We start from the raw sequence: 26060 nt of genomic DNA on the forward strand, positions 1-26060 counted from the left end.
TAGTCCACACACACACACTTCATAAAATTAGTGTTTCTTGTACCTGTAACCAGCTGTTCAGGAATAAGCACACTAAGGCCCCCCTTTGTCCTTTTTTGCCTATCTTAAGCAGTCTTGCAAGATGAAGAAGGCAGGGAGTAAGGCGCGGGGGCGTGGGCGTGGGCGTGGAGTTTCAGCAGGGAGAGGACGTGGGGATTCTGCAGGGAGAGGACGTGGGGATTCTACAGGTAGAGGACGTGGGGATTCTGGGCCTGCTGCGGGCACCAGTGGATCAGCATCCCCCAGTTTTAGCAGGCAACAGTCCTTTATGCGCAGCTTTGTAGGACCTCAACGTACCCCACTGCTGCGGGAGGAACAAATTGAAGCCGTTGTCGGATGGATGGCAGCTAACGCATCGACTTCAATTACTTCCGCATCCTCTCAGGGTCAGAGCACCGAAGAGCAACCATCTGTCTCTTCACCACCTGCCAAAGTGCCCAGGCAGTCAGAGAGACATGGACAGGAGCCATCACAATCTCTACTTCTGTTCTCGGAATCTGTTGGCTTGGAAAGAGGGGGCCAGCCAAGCAGCATTCCTGAATGTGAAGAAGAGGGAGTATGCAGTGATGCGCAACTTCTTTGTCCCTCTGAATCTGAAGAGGCGAGTGGGCCAGTGCCTATGGTCAGCACACCTCAGTACGCATCAGATGATGACGAGACTCAGTTGCCACTTTCTGGTGCGTACGGTGCTGGCGAGACAACCCCGGAGAAGCAGCTGTTTGAAGAGGGGAGGGAAGATGATGAGGTCCTTGACCCATCATGGCGTGAGCAACAGGAAGGTGGTGGGAGCAGCTCGGAGGAAGAGATTCCCCTACCGGCCAAAACAGGAGGCAGAGGGAGGGGGAAGACTTGGTTGCCTGTACCCTCCACTTCGGCACCCGTTAGGAGCATTCCTCCTTCCAAAGGCAAACCGGGCGCTCACAAGAGTTGCAGTGCGTGGTCCTTTTTTGACACAGTTGCAGATGACATTTGCTTTGTCAAATGCAAGCTGTGTCATCAGAGAGTCAAAAGAGGGAGAAATGTCAGCAACCTCAATACCACAAATATGTGGAAACATGTGCGCACCAAGCACGAGTTGGAGTTGCAGAGACACCCTCAAGACGTAGGCCAACGTACAGCACCACCTACCACCTCTTCAGTTCGTGTTGGGCCCTCTTCCTCCAGCTCACACACTGCTGGTTCGGCTTCCTCACAGGATCGCCAAGGAAGAACCTCTGCCACTGTTGTCCGGAGACCCTGTCAGATTCCACCCATAACAGCACGTTCCCATCCATCACAGCCATCGGTAGCACAGGCATGGGATAAAAGGCGCCCTTACTCGGCAAACCATCCCCGAGCACAGTCTCTGAATGCTGGCATTGCCAAACTTCTGGCAGTTGAAATGCTGTCATTCAGGCTGGTGGACACTGACACCTTCCGGGACTTAATGGCATTGGCAGTCCCCCAATACAACGTGCCCAGCCGCTTTTATTTCAGCAGGCGAGCCGTCCCTGCCCTGCAGAAACATGTTGAGGGCAAAATAAAACATGCGCTACTAAACGCCGTTAGTAGCAAGGTCCACCTGACCACCGATGCGTGGACCAGTAACCATGGACAGGGACGATACCTTTCCCTCACTGCCCACTGGGTCAATGTTGTGGAGCCGGGTACGGATCTGGAGAGTGGCGCTGTACGTGTTCTTCCAACGCCACGGATTGCAGGACTCCAGTCTGTACACATAGACTCCTCCTCCTACTCAAGTTCCTCAGAAACAGCAGAGCAGGAGCCTGTTACGACCGATATGAGCACAGCCGTGGCCAAACGTCAACAGGCTGTACTCAAATTAATTTCTTTGGGGAATCGAAGCCACACAGCGCAGGAGCTCTGGAATGCTATCAAGCTGGAGAGCGATGTGTGGTTTGGGCCAGCGAATCTCCAGCCGGGCTTGGTAGTGTGTGACAATGGCCGAAATCTGGTGGCAGCTCTTGGCCTAGGCAACCTCACACACATCCCATGTCTGGCACATGTTCTTAACTTGGTCGTGCAGAGCTTTCTGAGGGACTATCCGGATCTTGATGCACTGTTGCACAAGGTCCGCATAGAGTGCGCTCACTTGCGACGTTCCAGCATGGCAAGATCGCGCCTCGCTGCTCTGCAGCGACGATTTGGCCTTCCAGAACATCGCATCATATGTGACCTACCCACCCGGTGGAATTCAACGTTACATATGTTGGAGCGGTTGTGTGAGCAGCAGGCAGCAGTCATGGAGTACCAGCTGCATCAGGCGCAAACAAGTCGCACTGTGCGCCGTTCACACTTCAGCACCATTGAGTGGGCCTCTATGAAGGACATCTGCCTCGTTTTGCGTGCCTTCGATGAATCCACGCGGATGGCGAGTGCAGATGATGCACTAGTCAGCATGACTGTCCCCCTTATCTGCCTGCTTCAACAAACACTGCAAGCACTAAGGGATGAGGTTTCAGAAGAGGTGGAGGATGAGGAGTCCCAAATGCCATCTGCTTCTGGACAGTCTGCGCTACGTGTTTCCTCACAAAGGCCTAGGCAGGGGACACTTTGTGAGGAGGATGAGGAGGAGTCGATGGAGGAGGAAGACATCTCTCCAGAGGAGGGAGGTACACAAACCTCTACTCAGTATGTACAGCGAGGGTGGGGTGATGCAGAGCAGGTCGAGGTCACGCCTCAAACAGGGGACAGCGGTTCTTTGGCAGTTGGGAGTCTGCAGCACATGGTTGATTTCATGCTGCAGTGCCTGAGAAACGACCGCCGCATCGCCCACATTCTCGTCTCGGCTGATTATTGGACACCCTCCTAGATCCTCGCTACCGGGACAGCGTACAAAGGCTCATACCAACGTTGAACCGGGAGCGTAAAATGCGGGAGTACGAAGAGTCACTGGTGCAGTCCATAATGTTTTCCATTCCACCCGACAGCATTGTTGCAAGTGCTTTACAAAGCAGCTCTGTGCGTCGAGGCAGTGGAGGAAACTCTGCACAAAGAGGGAGCAGAGGCAGTGCCGCAGCACAAGGCAAGACCACTATGGCCCAAATGTGGCAAAGTTTTGTGTGTCCACCACAATTGTCTACACCATCAGCGACGCCTCGAGTCAGCAGGAGGCAACGCTTCCGTCAGATGGTGTCAGACTACATGTCTTGCCCTGTCGCTGTACTCCCAGATGGCTCTTCCCCCTTCAAGTTTTGGGTCTCTAAGCTGGATACATGGCCAGAGCTTAGCCAGTATGCATTGGAGGTGCTGGCTTGCCCTGCTGCCAGTGTATTATCGGAACGTGTCTTTAGTGCCGCAGGTGGTGTACTAACAGACCGTCGCACGCGACTATCTTCCGATAATGTTGACCGGCTGACTTTTCTGAAAATGAACAAGGCCTGGATCTCCAAAGACTTTGCCATTCCTCTTACAGACTAAATTAGTGGTTGGCAACTGTATCCAGGTCTGCTGGTGTGTTCATTTTTCTACCACCTGAACTATAATCCCTGTGCTTCAACACAGCCAGTTGTCGCTCAGATGTGTCGTCTGCACAGAGAAACACACTAGCTCCTGTGTTACTGGGGTTCAGTAATGCCAGCTGATCCCCTGCTGTGTGGACGGCAGAGTCACCAGCTCCATCAACATTCAAACCACTACTGATTTTTAACCGTGCCCAACTTAGGTCTCTGGCTCCACTGTCTCTACTATTTCCCCTGACCTCCAACCCCGCCATCTACATCTCTGAAGTGGCGTCAGCACAATCTACACTTGTTCCTGTGTTCCTGTGGCTCAGTCCCATCAGTTTATCCCCTGATGTGTGTCCGGCAAGGTCTCCTGCTCTGTCCACATTCCCATAACCAGTAGTGGGAATGAGGACAGAGCTGGCGAACTTGCCGGACAAACATCAGGGGATCAACTGATGGGACTGAGCACCAGTAACACAGGAACAAGTGTAGATTGTGCTGACGCCACTTCAGAGATGTAGCTGGCGGGGTTGGAGGCCAGGGTAAATAGTAGAGACAGTGGAGCCAGAGGCCTAAGTGGAGCATGGTTAGAATCAGTAGTAGTCCACAACCTCCATAAAAACCGCTGCCCATTGGCCTCTGCATGCGGCATGCGTAATCCTGGGCACCAACAGCGTCAGTTGGTGTTCAGAAGTGTCGTCTCCACAGAGCCAAACACATTCGTTCAAGTGTTAGTGGGGTTCAGCACTGCCAGCTGTTCCCCTGCTGTGGAGATGGCAAGTCTCCTGCTGCCTTCACCTGCCAAAATCCAGTAGGCCCCAGCCTGCTCCTCGCCTAATCCTGGGCTCCAACAGCGTCAGTTGGTGTTCAGAAGTGTCGTCTCCACAGAGCCAAACACATTCGTTCAAGTGTTAGTGGGGTTCAGCACTGCCAGCTGTTCCCCTGCTGTGGAGATGGCAAGTCTCCTGCTGCCTTCACCTGCCAAAATCCAGTAGGCCCCAGCCTGCTCCTCGCCTAATCCTGGGCTCCAACAGCGTCAGTTGGTGTTCAGAAGTGTCGTCTCCACAGAGCCAAACACATTCGTTCAAGTGTTAGTGGGGTTCAGCACTGCCAGCTGTTCCCCTGCTGTGGAGATGGCAAGTCTCCTGCTGCCTTCACCTGCCAAAATCCAGTAGGCCCCAGCCTGCTCCTCGCCTAATCCTGGGCTCCAACAGCGTCAGTTGGTGTCCAGAAGTGTCGTCTCCACAGAGCCAAACACATTCGTTCAAGTGTTAGTGGGGTTCAGCACTGCCAGCTGTTCCCCTGCTGTGGAGATGGCAAGTCTCCTGCTGCCTTCACCTGCCAAAATCCAGTAGGCCCCAGCCTGCTCCTCACCTAATCCTGGGCTCCAACAGCGTCAGTTGGTGTTCAGAAGTGTCATCTCCACAGAGCCAAACACATTCGTTCAAGTGTTAGTGGGGTTCAGCACTGCCAGCTGTTCCCCTGCTGTGGAGATGGCAAGTCTCCTGCTGCCTTCACCTGCCAAAATCCAGTAGGCCCCAGCCTGCTCCTCGCCTAATCCTGGGCTCCAACAGCGTCAGTTGGTGTTCAGAAGTGTCGTCTCCACAGAGCCAAACACATTCGTTCAAGTGTTAGTGGGGTTCAGCACTGCCAGCTGTTCCCCTGCTGTGGAGATGGCAAGTCTCCTGCTGCCTTCACCTGCCAAAATCCAGTAGGGCCCAGCCTGCTCCTCGCCTAATCCTGGGCTCCAACAGCGTCAGTTGGTGTTCAGAAGTGTCGTCTCCACAGAGCCAAACACATTCGTTCAAGTGTTAGTGGGGTTCAGCACTGCCAGCTGTTCCCCTGCTGTGGAGATGGCAAGTCTCCTGCTGCCTTCACCTGCCAAAATCCAGTAGGCCCCAGCCTGCTCCTCGCCTAATCCTGGGCTCCAACAGCGTCAGTTGGTGTTCAGAAGTGTCGTCTCCACAGAGCCAAACACATTCGTTCAAGTGTTAGTGGGGTTCAGCACTGCCAGCTGTTCCCCTGCTGTGGAGATGGCAAGTCTCCTGCTGCCTTCACCTGCCAAAATCCAGTAGGCCCCAGCCTGCTCCTCGCCTAATCCTGGGCTCCAACAGCGTCAGTTGGTGTTCAGAAGTGTCGTCTCCACAGAGCCAAACACATTCGTTCAAGTGTTAGTGGGGTTCAGCACTGCCAGCTGTTCCCCTGCTGTGGAGATGGCAAGTCTCCTGCTGCCTTCACCTGCCAAAATCCAGTAGGCCCCAGCCTGCTCCTCGCCTAATCCTGGGCTCCAACAGCGTCAGTTGGTGTTCAGAAGTGTCGTCTCCACAGAGCCAAACACATTCGTTCAAGTGTTAGTGGGGTTCAGCACTGCCAGCTGTTCCCCTGCTGTGGAGATGGCAAGTCTCCTGCTGCCTTCACCTGCCAAAATCCAGTAGGCCCCAGCCTGCTCCTCGCCTAATCCTGGGCTCCAACAGCGTCAGTTGGTGTTCAGAAGTGTCGTCTCCACAGAGCCAAACACATTCGTTCAAGTGTTAGTGGGGTTCAGCACTGCCAGCTGTTCCCCTGCTGTGGAGATGGCAAGTCTCCTGCTGCATTCACCTGCCAAAATCCAGTAGGCCCCAGCCTGCTCCTCGCCTAATCCTGGGCTCCAACAGCGTCAGTTGGTGTTCAGAAGTGTCGTCTCCACAGAGCCAAACACATTCGTTCAAGTGTTAGTGGGGTTCAGCACTGCCAGCTGTTCCCCTGCTGTGGAGATGGCAAGTCTCCTGCTGCCTTCACCTGCCAAAATCCAGTAGGCCCCAGCCTGCTCCTCGCCTAATCCTGGGCTCCAACAGCGTCAGTTGGTGTTCAGAAGTGTCGTCTCCACAGAGCCAAACACATTCGTTCAAGTGTTAGTGGGGTTCAGCACTGCCAGCTGTTCCCCTGCTGTGGAGATGGCAAGTCTCCTGCTGCATTCACCTGCCAAAATCCAGTAGGCCCCAGCCTGCTCCTCGCCTAATCCTGGGCTCCAACAGCGTCAGTTGGTGTTCAGAAGTGTCGTCTCCACAGAGCCAAACACATTCGTTCAAGTGTTAGTGGGGTTCAGCACTGCCAGCTGTTCCCCTGCTGTGGAGATGGCAAGTCTCCTGCTGCATTCACCTGCCAAAATCCAGTAGGCCCCAGCCTGCTCCTCGCCTAATCCTGGGCTCCAACAGCGTCAGTTGGTGTTCAGAAGTGTCGTCTCCACAGAGCCAAACACATTCGTTCAAGTGTTAGTGGGGTTCAGCACTGCCAGCTGTTCCCCTGCTGTGGAGATGGCAAGTCTCCTGCTGCATTCACCTGCCAAAATCCAGTAGGCCCCAGCCTGCTCCCCGCCTAATCCTGGGCTCCAACAGCGTCAGTTGGTGTTCAGAAGTGTCGTCTCCACAGAGCCAAACACATTCGTTCAAGTGTTAGTGGGGTTCAGCACTGCCAGCTGTTCCCCTGCTGTGGAGATGGCAGTCTCTCCTGCTGTCTCCGCATTACAAAGACAGTAGGCCTCTGCCTACACCCTCCTATTTCCTGGGCTTCAACACAGCCAGTTGTAGTTCGGAAGTGCCGTCCACACGGAAAGAGATACTTGCTCCCGTGTCTCAGTGGGGTTCAGTAACGTCAGCTGATCCCCTGCTGTGTGGATGGCAGTCTCTCCTGCTGTAAACTCATTCAAAATACAGTAGGCCTCTGCCTACACCCTCCTATTTCCTGGGCTTCAACACAGCCAGTTGTAGTTCGGAAGTGCCGTCCACACGGAAAGAGACACTTGCTCCCGTGTCTCAGTGGGGTTCAGTAACGTCAGCTGATCCCCTGCTGTGTGGATGGCAGTCTCTCCTGCTGTAAACTCATTCAAAATACAGTAGGCCTCTGCCTACACCCTCCTATTTCCTGGGCTTCAACACAGCCAGTTGTAGTTCGGAAGTGCCATCCACACGGAAAGAGACACTTGCTCCCGTGTCTCAGTGGGGTTCAGTAACGTCAGCTGATCCCCTGCTGTGTGGATGGCAGTCTCTCCTGCTGTAAACTCATTCAAAATACAGTAGGCCTCTGCCTACACCCTCCTATTTCCTGGGCTTCAACACAGCCAGTTGTAGTTCGGAAGTGCCGTCCACACGGAAAGAGACACTTGCTCCCGTGTCTCAGTGGGGTTCAGTAACGTCAGCTGATCCCCTGCTGTGTGGATGGCAGTCTCTCCTGCTGTAAACTCATTCAAAATACAGTAGGCCTCTGCCTACACCCTCCTATTTCCTGGGCTTCAACACAGCCAGTTGTAGTTCGGAAGTGCCGTCCACACGGAAAGAGACACTTGCTCCCGTGTCTCAGTGGGGTTCAGTAACGTCAGCTGATCCCCTGCTGTGTGGATGGCAGTCTCTCCTGCTGTAAACTCATTCAAAATACAGTAGGCCTCTGCCTACACCCTCCTATTTCCTGGGCTTCAACACAGCCAGTTGTAGTTCGTAAGTGCCGTCCACACGGAAAGAGACACTTGCTCCCGTGTCTCAGTGGGGTTCAGTAACGTCAGCTGATCCCCTGCTGTGTGGATGGCAGTCTCTCCTGCTGTAAACTCATTCAAAATACAGTAGGCCTCTGCCTACACCCTCCTATTTCCTGGGCTTCAACACAGCCAGTTGTAGTTCGGAAGTGCCGTCCACACGGAAAGAGATACTTGCTCCCGTGTCTCAGTGGGGTTCAGTAACGTCAGCTGATCCCCTGCTGTGTGGATGGCAGTCTCTCCTGCTGTAAACTCATTCAAAATACAGTAGGCCTCTGCCTACACCCTCCTATTTCCTGGGCTTCAACACAGCCAGTTGTAGTTCGGAAGTGCCGTCCACACGGAAAGAGATACTTGCTCCCGTGTCTCAGTGGGGTTCAGTAACGTCAGCTGATCCCCTGCTGTGTGGATGGCAGTCTCTCCTGCTGTAAACTCATTCAAAATACAGTAGGCCTCTGCCTACACCCTCCTATTTCCTGGGCTTCAACACAGCCAGTTGTAGTTCGGAAGTGCCGTCCACACGGAAAGAGATACTTGCTCCCGTGTCTCAGTGGGGTTCAGTAACGTCAGCTGATCCCCTGCTGTGTGGATGGCAGTCTCTCCTGCTGTAAACTCATTCAAAATACAGTAGGCCTCTGCCTACACCCTCCTATTTCCTGGGCTTCAACACAGCCAGTTGTAGTTCGGAAGTGCCGTCCACACGGAAAGAGACACTTGCTCCCGTGTCTCAGTGGGGTTCAGTAACGTCAGCTGATCCCCTGCTGTGTGGATGGCAGTCTCTCCTGCTGTAAACTCATTCAAAATACAGTAGGCCTCTGCCTACACCCTCCTATTTCCTGGGCTTCAACACAGCCAGTTGTAGTTCGGAAGTGCCGTCCACACGGAAAGAGACACTTGCTCCCGTGTCTCAGTGGGGTTCAGTAACGTCAGCTGATCCCCTGCTGTGTGGATGGCAGTCTCTCCTGCTGTAAACTCATTCAAAATACAGTAGGCCTCTGCCTACACCCTCCTATTTCCTGGGCTTCAACACAGCCAGTTGTAGTTCGGAAGTGCCGTCCACACGGAAAGAGACACTTGCTCCCGTGTCTCAGTGGGGTTCAGTAACGTCAGCTGATCCCCTGCTGTGTGGATGGCAGTCTCTCCTGCTGTAAACTCATTCAAAATACAGTAGGCCTCTGCCTACACCCTCCTATTTCCTGGGCTTCAACACAGCCAGTTGTAGTTCGGAAGTGCCGTCCACACGGAAAGAGATACTTGCTCCCGTGTCTCAGTGGGGTTCAGTAACGTCAGCTGATCCCCTGCTGTGTGGATGGCAGTCTCTCCTGCTGTCACCTCATTCAAAATTCAGTAGGCCTCTGCCTACACCCTCCTATTTCCTGGGCTTCAACACAGCCAGTTGTAGTTCGGAAGTGCCGTCCACACGGAAAGAGACACTTGCTCCCGTGTCTCAGTGGGGTTCAGTAACGTCAGCTGATCCCCTGCTGTGTGGATGGCAGTCTCTCCTGCTGTCACCTCATTCAAAATTCAGTAGGCCTCTGCCTACACCCTCCTATTTCCTGGGCTTCAACACAGCCAGTTGTAGTTCGGAAGTGCCGTCCACACGGAAAGAGATACTTGCTCCCGTGTCTCAGTGGGGTTCAGTAATGTCAGCTGATCCCCTGCTGTGTGGATGGCAAAGTCTCCTGCTGCCTACACAGTCGTACCACTACTGATTTTTAACCGTGCTCCAATTAGGCCTGTGGCTCCACTGTCTCTCGTATTTCCCCTGTCCTCCAACCCTGCCAGTTACAGCTCCGAAGTGGCGTCTGCACAATCCACACTTGTTCCTGTGTTACAGGTGTTCAGTCCGATCAGTTAATCCCCTGATGTGTGTCCGGCAATGTCGCCTGCTCTGTCCACATTCCCATTATCGGAATGTGGACAGAGCAGGCGACATTGCCGGACACACATCAGGGGATTAACTGACCGGACTGAACACCTGTAACACAGGAACAAGTGTGGATTGTGCAGACGCCACTTCGGAGCTGTAACTGGCGGGGTTGGAGGACAGGGGAAATACGAAAATCAGTGAATCCACAGGCCTAAGTGGAGCTTGGTTCAAATTAGTAGTCTACAACCGATCTTAAAATTTCTTCAATGCAGCCTAAGCCTGCTCCGTGCTTGTCCCTGGGCTTCAACACAGCCAGTTGTTGCTCGGAAGTGCCGTCTTCACAGAGTAAAACACTAGCTCCTGTGTTTGTGGGGTTCAGTAACGTCAGCTGTTCCCCTGCTGTTTTGATGGCAATCTGTCCTGCTGCCTCCCAATTGACAGCACATCAGGCCTCAGCCTGCTAAGTGCTTGTCCTGGGCTCCAACATCGCCAGTTGCTGCTCATAACTGACTTTGGCACGGGTACTCCCTCCTGCCCAGCTTGGTTCCAGCCCTGCCTGCTGTTTCCGGGAAGTGTCAATGTCAGTTTGCCACCCCAAGTTGCCATGTCGTGTTGCGGTTGGGTTAGCCGAGGCTAGGGTGCCAGCAGTTTAGGTGCTTCCTATGTGGACTGCGGGTTCTGGTAAGAAAGGTTTGTTCCATAGTGCCAGTAGGACAAGCACCCCCTGTAGGACTGTGTGATTCGGTAACTGCGGCCAGCTTGCGGCATGCCAACTTTGCTTTTCAGGGGTAACTTCTGATACCCCTCCGGGTTCCAGCACCGTCAGCTGGTTCTCATCAGAGCCTTTGGCCTAGGTGCCTCCATCTCGGTATCCGAGTTCCAGCAACGTCTGCTGGTCCTTGGTAGTGCTTTGTAGCACAGGTACCTCCTGCTTAGTAACCGGGTTCCAGCACCGTCAGCTGGTCCTCGGTTGTGCCATTGGCTCTTATTCCTTCTGCTGCCCCTCCGGGTGCCAGCACTGTCAGCTGGTCCTCGCTATTTCCATTTGCTCTTGCAGCTTATGCTACCCCTCCGGGTTCCAGCACCGTCAGCTGGTTCTCGTCAGAGCCTTTGGCCTAGGTGCCTCCATCTCGGTATCCGAGTTCCGGCAACGTCTGCTGGTCCTTGGTAGTGCTTTGTAGCACAGGTACCTCCTGCTTAGTAACCGGGTTCCAGCACCGTCAGCTGGTCCTCGGTTGTGCCATTGGCTCTTATTCCTTCTGCTGCCCCTCCGGGTGCCAGCACTGTCAGCTGGTCCTCGCTATTTCCATTTGCTCTTGCAGCTTATGCTACCCCTCCGGGTTCCAGCACCGTCAGCTGGTTCTCGTCAGAGCCTTTGGCCTAGGTGCCTCCATCTCGGTATCCGAGTTCCGGCAACGTCTGCTGGTCCTTGGTAGTGCTTTGTAGCACAGGTACCTCCTGCTTAGTAACCGGGTTCCAGCACCGTCAGCTGGTCCTCGGTTGTGCCATTGGCTCTTATTCCTTCTGCTGCCCCTCCGGGTGCCAGCACTGTCAGCTGGTCCTCGCTATTTCCATTTGCTCTTGCAGCTTATGCTACCCCTCCGGGTTCCAGCACCGTCAGCTGGTTCTCGTCAGAGCCTTTGGCCTAGGTGCCTCCATCTCGGTATCCGAGTTCCGGCAACGTCTGCTGGTCCTTGGTAGTGCTTTGTAGCACAGGTACCTCCTGCTTAGTAACCGGGTTCCAGCACCGTCAGCTGGTCCTCGGTAGTGCCATTGGCTCTTGTTCCTTCTGCTGCCCCTCCGGGTGCCAGTACCGTCAGCTGGTTCAAGAGGACAAAGAACAGGAAGACAACCACCAAGATGCAGAACAACAAGAGAGAGAAGACAAAGAAGCATAAAAAAAACAAAGCAGAAGAACATTAAGCATAAGACTAATACTCTGAGCAAATGATATTATCTTATTTATAAGCAGAAGAAGACTAAGCAGTGTATGGGGGTGAGTCCGTTCCTCCTCGTGGTGCCCCTGGAAAAGGCCTGCTTCTGCAGGCCAAACTGAACGCGGACAAATCCTGTTGTAAATCTTTTGTGACAGGCAGAACGGAAGGTGTAAACTTCTAACTTTTCTAGATAACAACTACAGGAATGCCTGACACAAACAAGAATATGATGAAGAAGAATAGGAAGAAGATGAAGAAGCTGAATATGTAGAATAATAATTGTTGAATAAGAAGAATATGAAGAATGTAAGAAAAGGAAGAAGAAGAAGAAGAAGAAGAAGAAGAATGTAAAAAAAGGAAGTAGAAGAAGAAGAAGAATGTAAAAAAAGGAATAAGAAGAAGAATGTAAAAAAAGGAAGTAGTAGAAGAAGAAGAAGAATGTAAAAAAAGGAAGTAGAAGAAGAAGAAGAAGAATGTAAAAAAAGGAAGTAGAAGAAGAAGACATACATGTCTGGCAAAATATAAATGAGGCTAACATAGTCAATATCTTTGTAACTCCTAACATCTTTAAAAAAAAAAGTTTAATTCCTGCTATTCCATTTGATTGGGCTAAACCTCTATGGCTTTAATGTCTCCTCCACCTCCCACAATACATTCTACATTATTCTTAGTTGTTTTTCTTCATGTAGAATTAACCTACAAGGAAAGAAAGGTTTTTTTTAATTCCGATATTTTGGCCCCATTGACTTGCATTGGTTCCCGGTATCGGAATCGGCGATACCGATACTTTTTTTTAAGATCGGCCGATCCATTCCGATCCGATATTTTCAAGTATCGGCTGGTATCGCTCAACTCTAGTTGTCAACAATAATATACACAGATATGATAAAAAATTGAAGATCTGGAATAGTATGTTTCATTCTCAGCAGACCAGCTGACACTGGTCATTTTGTTAACTTCAGTTCTGACTGACTTGGATTTTTCATGTCGTATCTCATTCAGTAGAGCCTCCAATAAACAAGTACGATATTACTACTGTTTTGTTTTATTGTTTTTTTTTATTGTTTCTAATTTCTGCTTATGCTCAGGGATTGTCTGAGGGTTCTCTAATTTTATTGTTCCCTTTACCTACTTAAGGTATATTTTTTGTACCCTTCCTCCCCATTGTTCTCCCTACCCCAGTTTAAATATAAAATTAATAAAAATATTTAAAAAGAAAAAAAAAAGTCTCCTAGCCTTGACACATCACTCTCCACAAGGAGAAACATTACTGCTTGAAGCACTGTGTAATCATCATCATTATCTTTGATATGTGCTTGTGCCCCCGTCCTTTGGAAAGTTTCAGCAGTATAATCAGTTCAATTGCACCACGTAGAAATTTTTATTGCAGCAGTTCACATATTGCATATAGAATAGCCAGACTTTGTGTATAAAATTTTTACATCCTTGTCTGGATATTTCAGCACTGTTTATACATGTATGTGAACCAAGCCATCTGCTGCAATAAAAGATCCTATGTCATGCAACTGAACTGACTGTATTGCTAACACTCTCCAGAAGCTCTACAGAGGCAGAAGCTCATATAAAAGATATTGATGATGACTGCAGAGTGCCTGTTACACAGTTATAATGTAGGAGATCACACTCGGCCTCCCTTACTGTATATGTATAATAAAAGGATAAAACTTAGAAATCAAGATCAACTACATAGAAGTAATAACATTTTCCATAAACCTGCTGCCATAAAGTCCTCCATATTTATGAGCTCTGTTTAAACCTGCTCCCTCCAATGATTGGCAGCTTTCTGCCTATGCACAGTGTGTATAGAAAGCTGACAATCAGGCTTCTTATCTGCATCTATCTCTCTGATCCCCATGGTCTTGTATGGCCGGGCCTGGTTCAGCATAGGACCTGTTCGAAGTCTTACAGATCTCATCCATGAAGCGCCATGTGTCTGAGGAAAGATCGAACATCACATAGACATTTGTACATCACACAGACAGATGTATGAATGCTTCCCGCTGTCACATTGTTTTTTAATGTATTTACTGTACACTACTTCATAACTATACAGGACAGAGGTTACTCACCATGGTTGCTCTTTGCAGACTTTACTGGGTTATAGAGGTTTTTTGGAGGACGTGATGGTCCATTATCATGTGCTCCTGAACTCACAACAGTGCTGTTATTTCTCTCTCCATGGCTTCCTGGAATTGACTGGTGACGCAGAATGTCTACAAGAGCCCTGGGACAATGATACGAATGAAAAAAATCACAATAAAAAGTTACTTGACAACTTCTGTAAGATTGAATTATTGACATCTAAAAGTGTTCAAAAACTGTAATGGTGTATGCATAATTGCCTTTGTATGATATGGCTGCTACGCCTAAAATGCTCACTTTTTGCAAGTTTATGTCTTGACCTGAAAGAATACTAATCCAATAAATGTAGTAAACCCCTTATTGCATGATGAAATAACTGTATGGCATGGATTGGGGCACCATGAAGGGCAGCGTCCTTCTGATCATTGTGTAATACAGCCAGGATCTGACAAACCTTCGGATTTGGGCCATTTTGCCCTTAGATGCTGCACTCACCATAGATTGCTGCTTATAAAGGCCCCGTCACACTAAGCGAGATCGCTAGCGATATCGCTTAAACGTCACCGATTTTGTGACGCAGCAGCGATATTGCTAGCGATATCGCTGTGTGACACTTACCTTCGACCGGCTCCCCCGCTGGCCATCGCTGATCACGCAAGAACTTGCTGGGCCGTTTCTCGTCGTCCGCTTCCTGCTGGCACCGATGAGCGATGCGTGGACGCGGGCAGGAGGACATCTTCATCGTCGCGTCTGACAGGTAAGTAAAGACCGCTGCTGCGTCGCTGCGTTGCTGGTGAGATCTGCCTGTTTGGCAGCTCACTAGCGACCATTTAGCGATGCACCAGCGATCCTGACCGGGTCGTATCATTGTCGGGATCGCTGGTGCATCGCTAAATGTGATGGTACCCTAAGAGGCTTGACAGAAGGAGTGGAGTCCTGTGCTGCCCTGCGATGTGATCACAGGGTGCTGACTAGTTACCGTAGCAACTGGGAGCCTAACATAGGAAGTCTATTAGGCAATTACATACAAGATGCTGCTACAATTGTTACCAAAAGCAAAATAAATGGGACTTATTATTTATACTAGTGTATAGTTTAAATGGAACCTGACTGTGGATTTGTGCTGCAGTGCCAATCTGAGGACAGCATGAATCAGACACTGGCTGTGTTATTAATTACAGGTATGTTTTACTCTGAAACCCTGCATTTCAGAAAAAAACATACTTTGAAGGAGCGGACATAGAAATCATGGGGCCCTATAACAGATGTTCTAATTGCCCACACCTCAAAAAAATAATAATATTTTTCCACAATACCCTCCACCCATGTAGTATTATTACCCTACTGTATCCCCCCAGCCCCCAGCCAAGTGTGGTGCCCTCAACACAGTATAATGCTTTAACTGTGACCCACATACAGCCATCCATGTGTGGCGCCCCTGAGGGTCCAGTCGCCACAGAGATGCTGCACCTCACCCAGAGGTGTGGTATCCCATGACCAGGTAAGGTGGAGACACCCGACCACATTCCATCCCACATCCCACACACACTTAGCATAGCAGAGCATACTTTATGGCCCCTGCTTTGGAACAATAAGGATGTTGGAAGGTGGGCAGAGTAGATTGTGAGTGGGAGAATGATAGGAAGCTAGATGAGATTCCCTCAGAGGGAGGGAAGGAAAAGGTTGTGTCTGGAGCAGCTCTTGTGATTAGAGGCTGCTGGATGCATTGGATTATAAGAAAGCTCCCTAAATGGAAAGGTGGTTCTTCTGAGAAAGAAACGGCTAGAGCATACTCCCCGTGGGTCTCTTATCCATGCTGACTGACGTCAGGTGGAGGAAGAAACTGGTTGCAAAGGGTCACGGCCCCTAGCCTAGTGAGTGTACTTCAGGGTGCTACTAGCAAGCCAATAGCTGTGGTGACTTTATAGACCACAGCCCCCTACCATAGTTACTCCGACTGGAAAGGCAGCTACTTAGGATCAAAGAAACGGAAGGGTATACGTTATCTGACAGGATTCGCAGCTGCTGGCCTGGAACGATAATTGTGAAGTGCTGATAAGGAAGGAAAGTGGAAAGCAGCATATTGCGTGGAGACAGCCAGGAAAGGGTACATACTGACAGGGAGTGCTGGAAGGGTGTACTTCATTTTACCTGGAAGTTGTCTGGACCCCTCACCTGGAGAACACAGCACTGAAGTGGGCATCTGTGTGCTCCAGACTGTAAATAAAGCCTTGGAACTACAGCTCTGCCTGTGGAGAGCTTTACCAACTTGGCTGCATCTTACCATCTGTCCCAGAGAAGTAACACTGCAGCGCTGGTCACCACTGACCAGAATACCACAGGTGGCATCACGAATTCATGCAAACTCTAGTCTTCTTTAATTCTACCCCTTTTACATGAATGCCTGGGGCCACGGACCGGGTCACTGCCACTGTGACACATCCCTTTAAGACTACTGGCCCGGTACAGAGTATCCCACGGCCCCTGGGGCAGGTCATTTTGGCATCATGAACAGTATGACGAAGCCCAGCGCCACCGGGTCCTGTGTGCTGAAGATTTGATGGATTTGGATACTGAAAAGCTTAAAATGTGCAAAAGAATGGATTTAATAGACTGTGAAATGGACTCTGAAAATTGTTGCCAGAGCGGTGCAGGGAGGCGTGTCATCGTGGGTTGCACCCAAGGAAAAGCGCGAAAAGTCATGAATCTCTCCTGCCTGTATTTTTATGCGACAGCGTCATAGCCAACGCTCAGAGGAGTCCGAGTCCTAGCCAGATATGGTGGCAAGGGGAAGAGACACCGCCCCCAAAGGGAGGAGAGAAGCTCAGCGGCGGGAAGAAGAGCCAGGAAGAAGCCACAACCCCAGGAAGCCATGATGGAGAGCGGACAGAGGCCTGAAGAGTGTGGAGAGGAGCAACACCACTCACCCGGCTCCCTGGCACCAGGCTCTGGCCCGCTGTAGGAGTTAGACCTAGAGCAGCTGGAGGCAGAAATCACACAGCTGAATCGCAGCCTGCAGCTGAGGCAAGCTTTGCGGGAGCAAAAGAGGCAGTACGCCCAGGAGAAGGGTCTGCTCTTGGAGTACCCTCACCACCGGTCCCTGCAGACCCTGTCCAGGTACCCTCACCACCAGTACCTTCTGCTGCTGTCCAGGTACCCCCACCACCGGTACCTGCTGCCGCCGCCCAGACTCCACTGCTGGAAGCAACCGCCATTACCCAGGAGTCGCCACCATCAGCCACTGAGAGCGGCTCCCCAGCATCAGCTCCTGCAGACTCTCCAGCGTCCCTGCCGCCAGCATCTGCGGAGGAACAACGTGATACTGAAGAACCTGAGGACACAGGTATGGCCACCGCCCCGTGTCTTGGGAGGCCCTGTTAGGCTCCATCGGGTCACCACCTGCCCCAAAGTCCGGCCAGGTGGTGCTAGACATCGACTGGGATTGGGAGACAACCCCCAGGGGGAATACTGGAGCCTGCCCCCATAGCAGCAGCAGCTCCAATCATCACCTTGGCAGCAGCAGCCCCAATAGCTACCACTGAAGTCTCCATGTCAGTAGCTGCAAAAACCCCAGCTGAAACCAGCCAACACACTGCAGTTCTGTCACCACAAGCAGCCACTACTCCAGCTCCACCAGGAGGGGCTCAACAGGAGGAGTACCTTCAATTTGTAATGCCACCTGGAAGTGGAAACCCAGAGCATTTACCTTGGAAGCAGAAGGGTTACAATGCTTCCATCACCCCAGGAGGTGAACAGCAGTAAAACATGAGAACAGCACCATTAAGAAGTTTATAAACAGTTACCCAGGAGGGTTTTAGCACAGTTTTTGCCCAGTTTTGCACAGTTTTCCATATGTTGGTTTTCTTAAGTAAAATCTGCCGAGATCATGGACAATGATTGATCCAAAAACTTGCAATTGTAAATAGTTCTGCACCTCTTCAGGTGCTTCCTCTTGGTTTTATCTATACCTTTTGAAAATAAGGACCCATCATTGCATAACTACAGCAGACCTGTTGGGTGTGGCCGTAGACAGGGTCTAAAGGAAAACACCAGTTATGTCCTGCAGCCCACCCAGGTCCTCCATTCATCAAAGGACATTTGCGGATACTTCGGCTGGACCAGTATCCACCATCTTCCAATATAATTGCCGTTTAGCCGTTTAATAAAAGCACTTTACATTATTATAGTAAAGTTTAAAAAGATGCATGGTTAATAAATAAAAAAAAAAAATTCACAGCAGGTAACGAACTAAAAGATAGCGGTTGTCACCAGGAAGTAGCCAGATTTATAGGTATTATGAATAAAGTTATTTCTGTAACGCTTAAAGTATAGGTACCTCTCTTCAGGAGAAGACGTTTTATAGTGTGATATCGTTAACTACCAGTAGTAATGTTTCAAAAATATTTATTGTATGATCCCTGTAGCAACAACTTGTGTTTTATTTCAGCCCGTGGACGTGCTGGGTTCAACGGGGGGGGGGGTGTAATGTGACACCCCTGAGGGTCCAGTCGCCACAGAGATGCTGAATCTCACCCAGAGGTGTGGTATCCCATGACCAGGTAAGGTGGAGTCACCCGACCACATTCCATCCCACATCCCACACACACACTTAGCATAGCAGAGCATACTTTATGGCCCCTGCTTTGGAACACGAAGGGTGTTGGGAAGTGGGCAGAGTAGATTGTGAGCGGGAGAATGATGGGAAGTTAGATGAGGTTCCCTCAGAGGGAGGGAAGGAGAAGGTTGTGTCTGGAGCAGCTCGTGATTAGAGGCTGCTGGATTGGATTATAAGAAAGCTCCCTAAATGGAAAGGTGGTTCTTATGAGACATGGCCGGAGCATACTCCCAGTGGGTCTCTTATCCACGCTGATTGACTTCAGGTGGAGGAAGAAACTGGTTGCAAAGGGTCACGGCCCCTAGCCTAGTGAGCGTACTTCAGGGCGCTACTAGCAAGCCGATAGCTGTGATGACTTTATCGACCACAGCCCTGTAGCAGAGTGTATCTTTTGAGAATCCACCAGTACACAGGAGAACTTCACTGAGCAAGTTATCTTGAGTAAACAGCATTTACTTCTTATGGGTAAACATGAGATAAGAATTCAGAAGCACACAGCCGGTGCTGCTGGCATAATACAGTCAAAAGCGAAAGTAAAACTAACATCAACAAGAGAGCTTCCTTCCTCACAATACAGCAAACATTTAACTTCACACTATCGCCATCTGCTGTCAGGCTAGTGTAAAGTCCTCCTTTACATAAACAATAAGTCCATTTCTGTTGCATATGTGTCATGCCCGCCATCTCTGTTGTGCCGCATGACCCCTGTAGCAGTGTGCACGTGCACTGAATTCTCATGCCCGTTAAGTCTCATGCTCCAAGATTGGTGGAAGCAGTGTGCACACGCACCTCGTGACTGTTGTGCTGCAAGATGCCTGGAGCAGTGTGCACGCGCGCCTTACCTCGTGGCTGCACGCCGTTGCTAGGTACCCATCCATCTCTGCTCTGATTCTGCAATCCTCTCTGTATTCCTGGAGCCCCTGATCATGTGACCTTTCCTATGTTCCAGTACTGCCTGACCCAGCTAACCTCTTAGTGTTTGTGGAGCCCCTGATCATATGACCTTCTCTATGGTCCAGCCCAGTCTGATCTAGCAATGCTCTCTATGATCCTGGAGGATCTGAACCAGAAGTTCTCCCCTGGTCCTGACCCGGAAGTGCAGGTGCTAATGCCCTATATCAGACCGCCCCTTCCTATGGTCGGGGCCTGAGTATCGTGTTGCTTCCCTGCATGGCTACTTGGTCTGCTCGGTCGCTCTCTGTATTCTGTGCCCCTGCACTCTGCCCTGTAGTGCACCTCTGCACGCGCTTTGTGCTTGTATTCTGCCTGTTGTCTCGTGCCATGTCTTGTGTTGTCTTTTGTGCCATGTTTTGTCTCTGCTATCCTTGGATTTGTAGTGCTTCCGGTGTTCTCTGCTTTTGCTTGCTTTGCCATGTTTTGTCTATGCTATGCTTTCCTTGTACTGCTTCTGCTTCCCTGATTCTGGCTGGTCTTCCTTGTTCTGACCTAGGGTACTCTGTTGTGCCTCCTGGCACACGCACCATTCCTCCTCTTTTACCTATGGTGCTCTGTTGTGCCTCCTGGCACACGCACCATTCCTCTGCTCTCTGACCTATGGTGCTCTCTTGAACATTTCCAGGCTAGTCTCAAGGTTCTTCCTTGACCTGGCTCTGGGCTTTGGCCTACGCTCCGCTGCTAGCTCTGTTCTCTCTCTGACCCCGCTCTGTGCTTTTGCTACGTTCCGCTCCTTGTTCCGTACCTAGTCTAGCTTTGCCTTGTTTCTTGCCTTGCCTTGCCTTGTTTCTTCGTGTGCTCTTTGCATGTGCCTGGCCTTCCTAGCCTCCTGTTTGTGCCTCAGCCATGCCTGCCCTATCCATGCCCGCCTGCTTGTGTCTCAGCCGTGCTCGTCGGCCAGTGACATCTGTGTCGCCTGTAATGCCCCAGCTGGGTTCGCTGGAGTCTTGCCCGCCTGTCTGTGCTGCAACCCGACCAGCTTGCCAGTGCCCCAGCTGTGCTCTCTGTGCTTCCTTGCACCCATGCTGTCTCTGCACTGTGTTTGCGTGCTCCTCTATTAGCAAGCGCAGGCCCTTGCCTGCCCCGTGGCACACCTCCCCGTGCTTCTGTAAAAGTACGCGCAAGTCTTGCCATGTACCCTGTCATGCCCTCTAGCACTCACAGGTCCTAGCCTATACCCTGGCGTGCCCCTCTGCACGCGCAGGACTCTGCTTTTAGCCCTGACCCAGGCGTGCCCCTCTACACGTGCAGGACTCTGCCTTGAACTATGACCCTGGTGTGCTCCTCTGCAAGCGCAGGACTCTGCCTTGAACCTTGACCCTGGCGTGCCCCTCTGCATGCGCAGGACTCTGCCTTGAACCCTGTCCCTGGCTTGTCCCTCGGCACGCACAGGACCCTGCCTTGTACCCTGACCCTGGTGTGTCCCTCGGCACGCGCAGGACCTTGCCTTGGACTTTGAACCCTGGCGTGTCCCCTACACACGCACCGTACTTTGCACGTTGAATGTGGCATGTCCCCTACACACGCACTTTGCACCTTGCCCTGGACCCTGGTGTGCCCCTAGCACGCACCCTGCCTGGAACCTTGCCTTGCACCTCGACATGTTCCATAACACGCACCATGTCTGGAGATCTGTCGTGCCTCCTTGCCTGAACCCTGGGTTGCCTGCCGGATGCCTGGAACTTGCCGATCGCTGCCAAAGATCGTAAGCCTGATGACTGCGGCCTGATGTCTGGAGCTGATGTCCAAAGCCTGATGCCCTGATCATGTCGATCCTTGCCAGCTGTCCGGAGTCTGATGCCATCGTGTCCTTGTCGGTAATCGGGCTTACCTTCTGGTAATGCCATGGACCTTGGCGTGCCACGCATGCACCTTGCTGTGTTTTGCCTGTTATCACGTTTTGCACCTGATGTTACCCTGAATTTGCCTTAATGAAGATGCCTTGAATTCATGTCTTGTCTTGTTTCCTGCATGTCCTTTGTCGTCAGACACTCGTACTTAGTGTCTACCTGAGCAGGCCATCTGGTCCCAGCAGTCGTGGTGGCTCACCACCTTGGTCTTGCCCCTGACACTCCCTATACAGGGGGTGGTTCCTCACAAGGTCAGCTCGCCCTAGGTGGGTGGGTGCCACGACCCAGAGGGTCCACTTTAAAGAAATCGACTCAGCGTAAGCTGACCTCGTCACAATATGCCAACACCCTTTCTTAACAGTAAGGACTTAATCAGTCAAACCCAACTTTTTTATCAGTCTCTGGTGTTTATCAGCATTGAATGCCTTCGTGAAGATGTCTGCTGTCATTTCTTCAGTAGGATAATCCTTCAAGAAATGATACTTCACATTTCCCAAGTCTTTGATTTTAAAATGTCGCTTCAGGATTTTTAGAATGTTTTCTTTATCCATTTCTTGTTCAGAACAAATCAAAATGTCATTTACATATATGACTAAATAAATCCATCTCTTCATCAGCCTTTTTGTGTACAAGCATGGATCAGCTTTGCTTCTTTGAAATTTTTCATTTGTAGGCACTTCCGTGATTTTGTCATTCCATGCTTTAGCTGCTTGCTTTAAACCATACTTGCTTTCCTGCAGTTTGCAAACTTTGTTTGGGTTTCTTTCATCTTTGAGTCCTGGAGATTGTTCCATGTAAATGTCTTCTGTTAAATCTCCATTCAAAAATGCTCTCTTTACATCCAGATGTATCAGTTCCATCTGTTTCATTGCTGCAACTGTAAGTAAAGTTCTTATTGTAGTATATTTGACAACTGGAGCAAATGTCTCATCAGCTTCTCCATATTTTTGAGAATACCCTTTAGCTACGAGTCTTGCTCAGTATCTTTCAGGTGTGCCATCTGTTTGGTATCTTACTTTAAAATTCAGTTACATTCTATGGCTCTTCTTCCTTCATCTGTCAGTGTCCATGTATTTGAGTCATGCATGGATTTCATTTCTGTTTCTGTTGCTTCTATCCATTTATTAGCTTCTTCTTTAGAGAGTTTAGATATGTTTTCCCAAGAGGTAGATTCAAAAATTTTACTTGTGCTTGTCTTGTATGAGAGACGTTTTGGTAGTTTACCTTTGTTCTCGCTCATTTAACGTCTTGGTTCTGTGTCTGTTTGTGGTTGTATTTCTTCATTTTCAGTATTCTGTTCATCATCAATTTCAACTACTTTCTCATCAGATACCTCTTCAGCTATGGCACTGCTGTTTTTCTCATTTTTTGTTTCCAGTGAAATCATAACTTCTTCATTTAGATCCTCAATGAATGTCACACTATTACTCACCATGACTCTGTCTGTTTTGGGATCTAGGATTCTGTATCCGTTGCAATTTTCACTATATCCAACAAATATTCCCTCCATGGATCTGTTTTGAAGTTTGGAACGTTTTTCTGTTGGAATGAATATAAAAACTTTACATCCAAAAACTTTTAAATGATTGACACTTGGTTTCATACCTTGCCACAGTTCACATGGAGATTTCTTCAGTTTTCTGGAAAAAAAGTCTGTTCTATAGATATGTAGCTGTCATTGCTGCATCACCCCAATATTTCTCTGGTAGTTTGGAATCTGTCAGCATACATCTCATAATTTCTGTCAGAGTTCTGTTTTTCCTTTCTGCTACTCCATTTTGTTCAGGTGTGTTTTCGGAACAGTTTTCTGGTGTTCTATACCATTTTGTCTTAAGTAGTTTTCTAATTTGTGACCTGTAAATTCACTTCCATTATCACTTCTGATGACAATTGGCTTCCTTTGAAATTTGTTACTCGACCTTGTTACGTAGTCTACAAGTTTATCAAAAACTTTACTTTTGTTCTTAATTAAGTATGTGACTGTGTATCTTGAGTAGTCATCTATGAAAGTCACCATGTATCTATTTCCTCCTGATATAGTCACTTGCATGGGTCCACATAAGTCAGTATGCACAAAAATCAAGTGGTCTTTTGCTTTTCATCTCACTTTCTTTTGGAATAGATATTCTTGTGGCTTTAGACTTTATACAACATTCACATCTTATGTTAATTGAGCAATCTGAAATCTTTAGATCTTTTTTCAATTCTTTTCTTTGTAGTTCCCTTATACTGTCAGGGTGTCTGTGTCCTAGATGTCTATGCCACATGTGAATACAGTTCTTGTGATCATGTGTACATACCTTCATCTGTTCCTTTGGTGAGTCAAGATGATATAATTGTTCATCTGCATTGACATTGGTTATCACCTTGTTTACTGCTGTTGCACACTCATTGTCTTTGAATTTTACAGTGAGTCCATTGGCTGTTAAACGTTTCACAGATAACAATCTGCCTTCCAATTTTGGAACATATAACACATTCTGTACAAGTATCTTTGAATTTTGTCCGAACTTGTTTGAACAGTTTAGCATACCTTGTCCTATACCTTCTGCGGTTATTTTGCTTCCATCTGCAAGATAAATGGCTTCTTTCTTATCTAAATCAAGTTCAGTGAAGAAATTCTTGTCACTTGTCATATGACTCATTGCTCCTGAATCAATAAACCAACCAAGTGATGATTTCTTGTCGGTTACTTTAAATGAGCCATTCCAATTATTCTCACATGAATCGGAAATTGTGGTTTTCACTTTCTGTGTATGCTCTTTATGTTGTAATTTTTGTTGTTCTGCTTTCCATATGGTACAGTCTTTCTTTAAATGACCTTTTTTTCTTACATCTGAAACATTCTCTTGTCTCTTTATTATAGGGTTTTTTAAACTCTGTAGCTTTAAGAACATTTCCACTGTCCTTTTCAGTAGAAGAATCAATTGTTTTTTCTTTTCTTCACTGATATTCATTTATTAGTCTGGTTTTCACAAAATCTAATGTGATGTCTTTTCCAGGTCTTGTCTCTAGGGCATTTATTAAGGCTGTATGCGAATCTGGTAAACTGCACATTAATATTGCTGCTACATGACTTTCTTTAATATTTTCACCAATAGACCTTAGCTATTATATTGCTTCCATCATTGAGAATATGAACAGCTGACATGTGCCCGCAATAGGCGCGAGCGGAATCGCCGTCCGCTCGCGCCTATTAACTAGTTAAATCCCGACGTCAAAGCTGACAGCGGGCATTTAAATAGCATTTCTGGCCACCAGGCCGGAAATGATGTCATCGCCGACCCCCGTCACGTGACCGGGGATCGGCGTCATGTTGCCTGGACAACCAAAGGTCTCTATGAGACCTCTATGGTTGTTCCAGGCATATGGATTTCAGCGCCACCCAGTGGTCGGCGCTGAAAGCACAGCAGTAAATCTGCTATATATGGCGATCTGCTCATCGCCCATATGTAGCAGAGCCAATCGGGTTGCACATGCTTCTAGCCTCCTATGGAGGCTATTGAAGCATGCCAAAAGTAAAAAAAATGTTTAAAAATAAAAAAATTAAAAAAACCTAAAAGTTCAAATCACCCCCCTTTCACCCCAATCAAAATAAAACAGTAAAAAAAAAATCCCACATACACATATTAGGTATCGATAAAAAAAGCATTAACCCGATCGCTAAACGGCGCAGCAAGAAAAAAATTCAAAAAGCCAGAATTACGTTCTTTTGGTCGCCAAGACATTGCATTAAAATGCAATGACGGGCGATCAAAAGAATGTATCTGCACAAATGTGGCATCATTAAAAACGCCAGCCCGGCACGGAAAAAATAAGCCCTCACCCGACCCCAGATCATGAAAAATGGAGACGCTACGGGTCTCGGAAAATTGCGCAATTTTTTTTTTTTTTAGCAAACTTTGGAATTTTTTTCCACCACTTAGATAAAAGAGGACATAGACATGTTTGGAGTCTATGAACTCGTAATGCCCTGGAGAATCATAATGGTAGGTCAGATTTAGCATCTAGTGAACCTAGCAACAAAGCCAAGCAAAAATCAAGTGTGGGATTGCACTTTTTTTGGCAATTTCACCGCACTTGGAATTTTTTTCCAGTTTTCGAGTACAGGACATGGTAAAATCAATGGTGTCATTTAAAAGTACAACTCATCCCGCAAAAAATAAGCCCTCACATAGCCATATAGACGGAAAAATATAAAAGTTATGGCTCTGGAAAGAAGGGGAGGGAAAAATGAAAATGCAAAACCAAAAATACCCCTGGTCGTTAATTGGTTACGTAAACAGCATTTACTTCTTAGGCCTGTTTCACACTTCAGTTTTTTCTGTCAGTTAAAATCCACCAAAATAGCGTAAAACGGATCCGCAGGCGGAGTGACAGAAACGGGGGTCAGCGGATCGGAGGAAGTACGGATCTGCCGAAGGAAAAAATTTAAAGGAATCTCACCTGGGGGAAAAGAGAGAGCGAGAGAGAGAATTTTGTCCAGCAGCCAGTCAGAAACGTGGGTTAAATCGGCAAATTGCGGATCCGGACACAAAAGAAACGTTACATGCAACGTCTGGGCCGCTGAGCGAATGCCAAAATCTTGGCAGGTCCGTACAAAAACAGATCAAAAGGACGACCATCCATCAAGATCCGCCGATAATGCACGTCTATGAGGAAAAAACCGGATCCGCCAAAAAAATGGCAGATCCATTTTTTTTCCAAATCGGCGGATCCTGACTGATGGTCAAAAACAGAAG

The 26060-nt window shown here is 49.0% G+C and overlaps 1 protein-coding gene across 3 annotated transcripts in view; it reads right to left on the reverse strand.

Moving 5' to 3' along the window:
- The window catches only part of SHISA7 (shisa family member 7), a 397834-nt gene that overhangs the window by 75069 nt on the left and 296705 nt on the right, over positions 1 to 26060 (reverse strand). For all 3 annotated transcript variants that reach the window (XM_073562405.1, XM_073562406.1, XM_073562404.1), the window contains exon 3: positions 13887 to 14041. In XM_073562405.1, the coding sequence (XP_073418506.1) occupies positions 13887 to 14041 (155 nt within the window). The remainder of the gene's footprint in view (positions 1 to 13886; positions 14042 to 26060) is intronic.

Source organism: Dendrobates tinctorius, unplaced genomic scaffold (genome assembly GCF_039654945.1).
Source record: "Dendrobates tinctorius isolate UK_male_01 unplaced genomic scaffold, ASM3965494v1 ptg000350l, whole genome shotgun sequence".
NCBI lineage: Eukaryota > Metazoa > Chordata > Amphibia > Anura > Dendrobatidae > Dendrobates > Dendrobates tinctorius.